The 11,056-nt window shown below is 44.9% G+C and overlaps 2 protein-coding genes across 2 annotated transcripts; one reads left to right on the top strand and one right to left on the bottom strand.

The window, feature by feature from the left end:
* Positions 1-350: 350 nt before the first annotated feature.
* LOC139155667 (kunitz-type serine protease inhibitor-like) lies at positions 351-3,143 on the top strand. Its single transcript, XM_070730908.1, has 3 exons — positions 351-435; positions 1,480-1,641; positions 3,004-3,143. The coding sequence occupies exons 1-3, from the start codon at positions 351-353 to the stop codon at positions 3,141-3,143; spliced, it is 387 nt and encodes a 128-aa protein (XP_070587009.1).
* A 6,919-nt stretch (positions 3,144-10,062) lies between these two features.
* LOC139155669 (protease inhibitor 1-like) lies at positions 10,063-10,766 on the bottom strand. The gene is made up of 2 exons (XM_070730911.1): positions 10,682-10,766; positions 10,063-10,232 (listed from the first exon to the last, which is right to left on the bottom strand). The coding sequence occupies exons 1-2, from the start codon at positions 10,764-10,766 to the stop codon at positions 10,063-10,065; spliced, it is 255 nt and encodes an 84-aa protein (XP_070587012.1).
* Positions 10,767-11,056: the final 290 nt, after the last annotated feature.

Consider the following 11,056-nt stretch of genomic DNA (forward strand, 5'->3'; position numbering starts at 1 on the left):
CTTCTTCTCCACAACCCCCCTTCCCTTCTAGCAGTGATGATGTCCCCGAATTGGGCCCCTTGCAAGAAAACAGCCAAGCTCAGAGGGTACGAAGGACCCCCACATTTCAACTCCGACTTATGGATATTCTCCTCTATGGTCAAGTTGCCCGGAGGCATTGGGAGTCAAGTGACTGAAACGTGTAAAGAAATCAAGATTGTGGAATGGGTTAGGGGTGTTCAACCAACTTGTGAAAGAGAAAAGAATTCAAATTGTCTCTATGTTACATCAACCTGCTTCCTGGATGTGAAATTCCCAGTGGGGAGAATAAATAGAGCCAGCAGCCCGAGTGTGGGGCAGACGGCTTCACCATGTCTTCTGGAGGCCTTCTTCTCCTGCTGGGACTCCTCACCCTCTGGGCAGAGCTGACCCCCGTCTCCAGCGTGGGCCGTCCAAGTGAGCTTTCAGAAAGACCTTGAGACCCTTTGCAGGGAGGGGCTGAAGTGGTCAGAGTTCTCCCCCAGGAAAGGGAAGCCAAAGAGCCCACTCTGGACCCTCTGGCTTGGTGGGGCTTCTTCTGGGGAGGTTCTGGAGATGGTGGTTGGGTGACAGCTGAATAAGGGACAGAAATGGGAGAGAGAGTCCCAAGAAAGAAAAATGTGATTTGAAGGGAAGGTTGACCCATCTTGACCCAATGCAGCAGCAGAATCAGAATAAATAAAAGAAAATACTTGTAGCTCAGGATCTTTGGTGCTCTCTGACCTGGGTGGTTTTCTTGTAGATGTTTCATGACCGAAACTACTTCTGCTGCTGCTGCTGCTGCTGCTGCTGCTGCTACTACTACTACTACTACTACTACTACTACTATATTATTATTATTATTATTATTATTATTATTATTATTATTATTATTGATGATAATAATAATAATAATAATAATAATAATAATAATAATAATAATAATAATAATAATAATAATATTTGTATGCCACCCCTCTCTGAGGACTTGGAGCAGAACCCAAACTGCATAGCTTCATTAGTGTTCTTGAGTTTGAGTCTACAGAGAGGGGTGACATACAAATTTAATAAATAATAATAATAATTGAAACTTCAAAAAACTACCAACCTCGGAAAGTACTCAAGATATTAAGCAACAGGAACCCTCATTCCGCCTTCTGGTCCAACCCCCAGAGAAGGGAACCAGATTAAAACATCTCAGATGGCTCCTGGTTGTTTGAAGATTGAGCGTGCTAAGAGGGCACCATGTTGGGGGAGTAATAATAATAATAATAATAATAATAATAATAATAATAATAATAACAACAATAATAATAATAATAATGGAATTGGAAGGGACGTTAGAGGTTAGAGGTCTTCTAATCCAACCCCTGCTTAGGCAGAGAACCGTACACTACTTCAGACAGATGGTTATCGGTTAAAGTGAGTTAAATACTTTGTGCTACCAATCAAAACACATCCTCATCCTTCAATTTGTCGCAGAGTTTTGCAATCTTGCTTTTGAACCTGGACCATGTGATGCCAAATTATATCGCTTCTACTTCCACGCGCCTTCAAACCAATGTGAAGAGTTTCTTTACGGTGGATGCAATGGGAATAAAAATAATTTCAAGACCCGGGATGAATGTCGCTACACCTGTTATGGTAAGTAAGGGCGACTGAAATCTTCCAATCAGTAATGAGCAGCCAAAATTTTTACTGCCACACTGTGGGTGTTGCTTGTTTTGTGGGTGTGGCTTAATGGTCATGTGACCGGGTAAGAGTGGCTTGCTGGCCATGTGATCAGGTGGGAGTGGCGAGTGGTCCTCGACTTACAACCTTACCAGTGTCGCTCGCTGGGGTGACAATTTGCTTCACGTTTCCGGTGCTCTCCTTCCTGGGTCGCCCTCCCGCCTCAGGCTGGGCAGCTAGGCGAACGGGTGCTGCCAGAACCATAAATGCTGCCAGCGCTGCTTCCAGCCTCGTCTTCTGCTTGCACCTCAGGTGGGAGGTGGCCGCGTGAGGCTGGAGGGGAGCCGGGCAGGAGAGAGGGAAGCTTGTCGCAGGCCAGGAAGGAGGAAAGAGGAAAAAAGCAAGGAGCACAGATGGAGCAACAGGGGAAAAGAGGAGAGCTGAGCTGAGACCAGTAATCCAGGAAGTGACAGCCGCCGATCAGCTGGAGCTGTGGACGGATCTTCATTTCCGCTGGTGGAACTGTGTTCCACCCCGTCCTGTCTGCTTCCAATACAAGAGAATTTATGTAGCTCAAGTTTGAACTTGATGAGGTCTTCCAACTCAACAACGTGCTGTCTTGCAAAAGTTTCATCACCCAATCAGGTAACATCTTCAAGGTTAGGAGGGAATAGGACTGGCTGCTTATTTCTATCCAATAACAAGCAGGAAGAGGGAGATTGTGATCCCCTTATATAGAGCGCTGGTGAGACCACATTTGGAATAATACTGTGTTCAGTTCTGGAGACCTCACCTACAAAAAGATATTGACAAAATTGAACGGGTCCAAAGACGGGCTACAAGAATGGTGGAAGGTCTTAAGCATAAAACGTATCAGGAAAGACTTCATGGACTCAATCTGTAGAGTCTGGAGGACAGAAGGAAAAGGGGGGACAGGATCGAAACATTTAAATATATGAAAGTGTTAAATAAGGTTCAGGAGGGAAGTGTTTTTAATAGGAAAGTTGGGGGAAAGATCAGAAGCAACAGGAGAAAATATTATTTGACTGAAAGAGGAGTAGATGCTTGGAACAAACTTCCAGCAGTCAATCCACAGGAACTGAATTGAAACACGCCTGGGATAAACATAGATCCATCCTAAGATAAAATACAGAAAATAGTATAAGGGCAGACTAGATGGACCAGGAGTTCTTTTTCTCCCATCAATCTTCTATGTTTCTAAGAAATATTTTTATTTTTATTTTAAATTAAAAATAATAAGCTTATCTGGTTGTATGTCTTGCCTGCTCTACCTGGTAAGTCTAACACTCAGCCCTGGGATCTTCTATTTTGCAGAAAGGCGTGGGGTGTGTCCCAGGATCCCTGATAATGTGCTCCTTCCTTGTGTCCAGATGTGTGCGAATGACTGGGATTGCCTTAAGAACCAGAAGTGTTGCAGATTTGGTTGCTCAACTAGATGCCTGAATCCTGGTTAAGGTAACACCTGTAGGTTGACATTTGTTTATCTTCTTTAGATAAGGTGACCAATTTCTTTACAATGAAAAGGAGGACGAAAAGAATTTAAGAAAAAAGTACAACGTAAATAAGTGAAACATTTTATTAATTCAAACAAAAATACACTAATTGTGCTTACATCATTTTTAATTATTTAATTAAATGAGTATTTTTCCATTGAAGGAATATTTTTGTCAATATATCATTTTCTAACAAATTTTGGAGCAAGAAATATGCTTCATGTCAAATTTTATGGTAAGTGCTGCAGCTAGAGTGTCAATCTTGATTTCTCCCTTGTCCAAAAATCATTGACAATTGAAAAAACCCTTTCAGCTGCTGCATTAGTTCCAGGGCAGCACAACGTAAATTCAACAATAATAACTGAATTTTCATATGGAATTCCTTCATTTTGGAAATGGTTAAATATTTCCACCCATCTTTTATTTGTTTGTTTGTTTGTTTGTTTGTTTGTTAGATTTGTATGCCGCCCCTCGCCATAGACTCGGGGCGGCTCACAGCAACAATAAAACGTCTTCAACGTCTTTTATCAATTTCAACATGTTCTGATAAATTCTGATAAATTAGAACAATGGGAAAATCAACATTTATTCATAAATGTTGATTTTCCCATTGTTCTAACATATCAGAATTTAAATATACATTCAGTCTTCTAATTTCTTCAAACAGACAATTGTCATAGATTTTCACATCAGGCATTTCTTTTGATAAAAACTCAGCACAATTTTCAATTTCTGCCCAATTTACTTCTGATGAAGTCAAAAATCACCATTGAAAACTGTTCTTTCCTGTGATATTTGTTTCAGACCATTCTGCGACCTATTGGAAACATGTTTGGGAAAAATTCTGCACTTCTTTTGTAAACTTTTCCATTATGCCCGGATTTGATTCCGCTAAGTTTGACAATTTTCTTTTTATTATTAAAAGAATAATTTTTTCTTCAAATCATGATTTATATTGAAGGACAAAATCGTTCAAAATAAGACTAACTTCTGCAGCTGAAATCTTTTGAATCGTTTTATGGAAAATAGATGCCTGATTATGTACAAAATACATGAATATCTCCAATAATTCATAATTGGAAAAAGATTCCAGAATTTTGGGTCATCTCTGAGTACAGAGATTAACAGATTAGTTTTAAAATATCGAAAAGAGGACAATTTTCGAGGAAGGACAGAACCTACAAAAGAAGGACTGTCCTCCCTAAAGCAGGACAATTGGTCACCTTATGTGACCCCTCCCCCCCAGGCTTTCCGTGTTTCCGACAAAGGTATAATTAAAGTAAAAAAAGAAAGGTGGGGTGATCTTTAAACCCCAAGGCAGTTTTCCCTCCTTATTAGAGTGGGAAGGGATCTTGAAGCTCATCTAGTCCAACCCTTGCTTGAGCAGGAGACCCTATACCCCCCCAGACAAATAGCAGTCCAATCTCCCCTTCAAAGTCTCAAGTGTTGGAGTGTTTACAACCTCTTGCAGGCAACTTCTGTCCCATTGGTGGATCGCTCTCACCCTCAGAAAGTTCCTCCTTATTTCCAGGTTGAATCTCTCCTTGGTCAGCTTCCATCCATTATTTGAGTCTGGCCTTCAGGTGCTTTAGAAAACAGCCTGACCCCCTCCTCTCTGGGGCAGACCCTCAAATATTGGAAGATGCTATCCTGTCTCCCCTGGTCCTTCTCTTCGCTGGACTAGCCCTGCCCAGTTCCTGCAATCTCTCTTTGTATGTTATAGTTTGCAGTCTTCTCATCTTCCTGGTTGCTCTCTTCTGCACTTTCTCTAGAGTTTCAATGTCTTTTTTGTAGTTTGGTGACCAAAACTGAATGCAGGACTCTAGGTGTGGTCTAACTAGGGGTTTATAGAGTGGTATTAGAATAGAATAGAATAGAATAGAATTTTTATTGGCCAAGTGTGATTGGACACACAAGGAATTTGTTTTAGTGCATATGCTCTCAGCGTACATAAAATAAAATATACATTTGTCAAGAATCATGTGGTACGACACTTAATGATTGTCATAGGGGTCAAATAAGCAATGAAGAAGCAATATCAATAAAAATCTTAGGATATAAGCAACAAGTTACAGTCCTACAGTCCTAAGTGGGAGGAAAAGGATGATAGGAATGATGAGAAAAACTAGTAGAATAGAAGTGCAGATTTAGTAGAAAGTCTGACAGTGTTGAGGGAATTATTTGTTTAGTAGAGTGATGGCGTTCGGAAAAAAACTGTTCTTGTGTCTAGTTGTCTTGGTGTGCAGTGCTCTGTAGTGACGTTTTGAGGGTTGGGGTTGAAACAGTTTGTGACCAGGATGCGAGGAGTCAGTCAATATTTTCCCCGCCCTCTTTTTGACTCATGCAGTTTACAGGTCCTCAATGAAGTCCGTGTCGTTTTTGTTGGGTTGCAGCACCAAACCAGACAGTGATAGAGGTGCAGATGACAGACTCAATGATTCCTCTGTAGAACTGGATCAGCAGCTCCTGGGGCACTTTGAGCTTCCCGAGCTGGCGCATAAAGAACATAGTACCTCCCTAAACCTAGATTGTATCCCTATGTTAATGCAACTTAGAATTGTATTGGCCTTTTTGGCTGCTGCTGCACATTGCTGGCTCCTATTTAGTTAATTGTCCACCAATTAGATATGAGCGGAGAGGTATGGGTCCCCTCGACCTTCCTGGGGTCTGGGCACCGTGTTGAAGCAGAGAGTCCTCCTGCCAGCCTGGTCAGGAAGCCAGAAGACCCCAGGCCAGACGAATGAGAGGCCAGGACAAAACTCCTTGCTCACCTTAATGCAGGGGATCCTTTGGGCAGACCAAAACTGGTCCATGCTCAGGTGAGCCTCAGTGGTGCAGTGGTTAGAGTGCAGTACTGCAAGCTATTTCTGATCACTGGCTGCCAGCAGTTTGGCAGGTCAAGTCTCACCAAGCTCTTTTTTTAAAAATAAAAGTAAACTTTATTTAAACACACAAAACACAAACAATCAAACTCACACAGAAAAGAAACAGAAAACATTAAAACAAAAGTTGGACATTTCTGTGACATACCTGTAGTACAAATCTAATGGTGCTTATTTACACCAGGCTCAAGGTTGACTCAGCCTTCCATCCCTCCGAGGTGGGTCAAATGAGGACCCAGATTGTTGGGGGCAAGAGGCTGAGTCTGTAAACCACTTAGAGAGGGCTGGAAAAGCACTATGAAGTGGAATACAAGTCTAAATGCTATTCTATTCCTTCCTTCCTTCCTTCCTTCCTTCCTTCCTTCCTTCCTTCCTTCCTTCCTTCCTTCTGAGATGGGTCAAATGAGGGCCCAGATTGTTGGGGCAATATGCAGATTCTATAAACCGCCTAGAGAGGGCTTTCAAAAGCACTGTGAAGCGGTATATAAGTCTAAGAGCTATTGCTACTGCTAAAGTCCAGAGCTTCATCTGAGGAGCTTCCATTTCTGATTGTGAGAAACGCTCCCTGTCTGAGTAAAGAAATTCAAGTGAACACCCCTCGTCCGTGCTCCAAGCAGTGGCCTTGTGGTCTTCTAGAAAGAGGGGGTTGCGGAAAGACCAGTCCACCCTCCTTCTAGTGCAGAAACCCTCAGTGCATCCTGGACAGATGGCTGTCCCACCTTTGCTTGGATCCCTGCTTGAAGCCCCATAACTCCCGGGGGGAGGCTGCCCCATTGCTTCCTGGCTCTCTCCCAAGCAGACCATCCCTCCTGATCTCAACTCTGGGTCCGTAGGGTTCTTCTGAGATGAGGCAGGTGGAAGCACCAGGGGAAGTTCTGGGCAGAAACCTCACATCTGAATGTTTGTTTTTACAGCATCTGCAGTGAGGATGGACAGGTGGAGCTCCTGTTTGACCTTGACCCAAAGATCCTTCCCCTGTCCTAGACCAGCCTGGAGACCCCCCACTCCCCAAACCCACCCTGGTATCATTCCTTCAGTTCTGCAATAAAGCTTTGCTCCTAGCATCTCTCTCGGTCTCCGGTCTCCTTTTTGGCCCCTTTGGGGGTTTCCCCTACTCGCGTTGACCCCTGTCCTGTCCTACCACACAGCCCTTCCTTTTGGTCTAAGCAAAGTGCACAACTGACAGTGTTTGGGATCCATAGACACACTCCACGTTTTTCTGCAAAATAGAAGATCCCAAGACTGAGAGAATTAATTGATTGATTGATTGATTGATTGATTGATTTTGTCCAATACACAATGAGGGTTTTAGTGGGTATACACATAGTAAAATGCATGATGAAGGTTATAGAGGAGATACTCATAGTAAAATACTGTATATCTAAGAAATAATAGAAGAGAAGATATAGTAATAGAACATATCAATGAAAGAATAGAAGAGGAGATATAGGAATAGAAGAAAGGTATAGGAGATATAAGAGAGCAATAGGACAGGGGGCGGAAGGCACTCTAGTGCACTTGTACTCGCCACTTACTGACCTCTTAGGAATCTGGATAGGTCAACTGTGGATAATGTAAGGGTAAAGTGTTGGGGGTTTGGTGATGACACTTTGGAGTCCGGTAATGAGTTCCACGCTTTGACAACTCAGTTACTGAAGTCATATTTTTTACAGTCAAGTTTGGAGCGGTTAGTATTAAGTTTAAATCTGTTGTGTGCTCTTGTGTTGTTGTGGTTGAAGCTGAAGTAGTCATTGACAGGAGTGGGAATCCCAGATCAAGCACGATCCCATCTCTGGATCTTCCAGGAGCCAAACCATCTCCACCTGTCCAGGTGAGATGCTGCCAGGTGAAGCCGCCTTCCACCTCTGCCCCTTCCCCACAAAGCCCAGCAATTTCCTTTTGGTGCCCGTCTCTCAGGACCCTGGGCTGGACGTCACAACTGGGTTCCTCTCTCCTATCTCAGGGTGCAAATGTGCAAATCTCTCCCCCCTCCCCCATCTCAATCTGAGAGTTCCACCATCATGTCAATGATTCCCTTCTCTTGAGTCAATCAACGTCAAAGACAACCGTTCTTTTTCAATGAAGAGGCCAATCCACAGATCCTCCCTGAGAATTTCTTTTCTCTTCCATAAGTTGGTTGAACATTCAGAGTGGCATTGAGTGGCCAGTTTGGGGAGAGGTGGACCGGTCCCTGTTGTTCTGTCCCAGTCCCTCCCTCACACACAAGACTCTCCAGGACCCTCCTCTTATACCCCAGGGTCCCACTCCCACCAAATGGGAACTTCGTCTTTTGAGTCTGGGACTGTTCAGTCTCGGCCCAGGGTTGCAAACTCCAGGAATCCACAAATCCACAGACACAAAGTCTGATATCCTGCCACACTCCAAGGTCCATGCAGAATATCCAAATCCAGCTGTGAGTCTTCCTCCTCCTCTTCCTCCCTCTCTCTCCCTCTTTCATTTTCAGCCCCTCCCCTTTCTCCCTCCCCCCTCCCTGCCTTGTACTCCTCCCTCCATGCTCAGGAGATGAAATTATGGGTGACTTTAGAACAGGTGGAAGGCAGGGGAGATTTTGCATGGACAGGTATAGCAACGTATGTTTTAAAGAGGCAAATATCTACACGCAGAAGCAGCCTTCATGTTTTTCCCGCTGCCCTGTTCTGTTTCCCGTCCCCTCCCTCGCTGCGGCTTCTCTTTGCATTTCTCTTCTGCTTAACTAAAGACGGAAAATCTGTCTGCTCACTTGCCTCATTGACCCTCATGGTCCAGACTATCCACGTGGGACCATGCGTGAGTAGCAAAGTCTCCTTGTGCATCCCAGACTTACTCCGGAGTAAACCCTTTGTAGGGACTGAGTTTCAGGGATTTCTGGCTGGGAGAGAGGCTTCCCCTGTGCACATTGGGGGAGGACGTTCTCCCTCTCAGCTCCTCCACCTCTGAGATAGGAGGGGGAGGACGGGACATGGTGGGATGAAGGTGGGGAAGGGAAAACTCCAAAGGGGCCAAGAAAGACCCCGGAGACCGAGAGATGCCAGGAGCAAAGCTTTATTGCAGAACTGAAGGAATGAGACCAGGGTGGGTTTCTCTGGAGGGGGGGTCTCCAGGGTGGTCCAGGACAGAGGAAGCCTCTGTGGGTCAAGGTCAAACAGGAGCTTCATTTTGCGGATGCTGTAAAAACAAACATTCCTATATTAGGTTTCTGCCCAGAACGTCCCCCGGCCTCATCTTAGAAGAACCCTACAGACCCAGAGCTCAGATCAGGAGGGATGGCCCACTTGGGAGAGAGCCAGGAAGCAATGGGGCAGCCTCCCCCTTGGGAGTTATGGGGCTCCATCCCTGGAGGTTTCCAGCCGAAGACAAACTAACAATTTTGGAAGTGACCTCGGAGATTTTCTAGCCCAGTGTGGGCTAAGTCTTCGGAGAGGGGTGGCATACAAATGTAATAAATTACATTATTATTATTATTATTATTATTATTATTATTATTATTATTATTATTATTAACCTTTTTGGCACAGAGTGCTGCAAAAGGGAGCACCTGTGCATGTGTGCCAGGACCTGGAAATGCAGCTGCCCAGTGCGCATGTATGTGCCAATGGCTTCTCTTCCGGCTTCTGGCATGTGCATGCACATCGGCCACCTGGTCTTCCAGTTTCGGAAGACATGAAGAAGACATGAAGACCAGCTGGCTGGTGTGATGCTGATGCTCTGTGTGTCACTTCCAGCACATGTGCCATCCTGGTTCTAGTCCAATCCTCTGCTCTCAGGACCCTTGGGTGGACTTCATGCCTGGGTTCCTCTCTCTTAACTCAGGATGCTGGGGGTGCAAATGTGCAAATCTCCCCTACTCCCTTTTCAACATGAGTGTGTCAAAGGTCCCCTTCTCTTGAATCAATTATAGTCTGTTGTGAGAACCAGGATATCACATTAGACCACCCTATGCTTCATGTTAAGAGACAGCAGTTCTTGTTCAAAGAAGAGGCCAATCCACAACTCCTCCCCTACTTACCAAGACAGGTGCGTTGGCATTCCTCTATGGTCTCAAAATTGTTGGCATTACCTAAACAACCACCATAAGTAAACGTTTGACATTTGTTTGAAGCCGGGTTGTAGTAGAAGCGAGAGAAAAAGGCGTAACATGGTCCACTCTCAGGAGGAAGATAACAAAGCCCTGTGACAAAATCGAAAAGGGTGGATGGTATTGGATTGGACAGCACAAAGGTCTTTTAAGGCTCTTCCCCAACCTGGTGCCCTCTTCGCATGTTCAGAGTGGAAGCAGCCAAGAGCCACCTGAGACATTTCGATTTGGTTTCCTGCTCTGGGGGTTGGGTCAGACGGCTGACTGGATTGTTCCTGCTGCTTAAAATCCCCATTCTGCTGCTGCATTGAGTCAGGATAAATCAGCCTTCCCCTAAAATTGCACCTCTTTCTTGAGACCCTCCACCATTTCTGTCCCCTATTCAGCTGACACCCAACCACCATCACCAGAACCTCCCCAGAAGAAGCCCCACCAAGCCAGAGGGTCCAGACTGGGCTCTTTGGCTTCCCTTCCCTGGGGGAGAACTCTGACCACTTCAGCCCCTCCCTGCAAAGGGTCTCAAGGTCTTTCTGAAAGCTCACTTGGACGGCCCACGCTGGAGACGGGGGTCAGCTCTGCCCAGAGGGTGAGGAGTCCCAGCAGGAGAAGAAGGCCACCAGAAGACATGGTGATGCCGCCTGTCCCACACTCGGGCTGCTGGCTCCTTTTATTCTCCCTGCTGGGATTTTCACATCCAGGAAGGAGGTTGATGTAACACAAAGACAGTTTGAATTCTTCTCTCTTTCACAAGTGGGTTGAACAAGAAGTGACAACATTCAGAGTTGCATTCAATTCAATTTTTTAGATTTATAAGTCACCCTTCTCCAAATGGACTCAGTTTGAGTGGCCAGTTTGGGGAAAGCTAGACCAGTCCCTGTTGTTCTGTTCCAGTCCCTCCCTTCACACATGAGGCACTC

Source organism: Erythrolamprus reginae, unplaced genomic scaffold (assembly GCF_031021105.1).
Source record: "Erythrolamprus reginae isolate rEryReg1 unplaced genomic scaffold, rEryReg1.hap1 H_42, whole genome shotgun sequence".
In the NCBI taxonomy this organism is placed as follows: domain Eukaryota; kingdom Metazoa; phylum Chordata; class Lepidosauria; order Squamata; family Dipsadidae; genus Erythrolamprus; species Erythrolamprus reginae.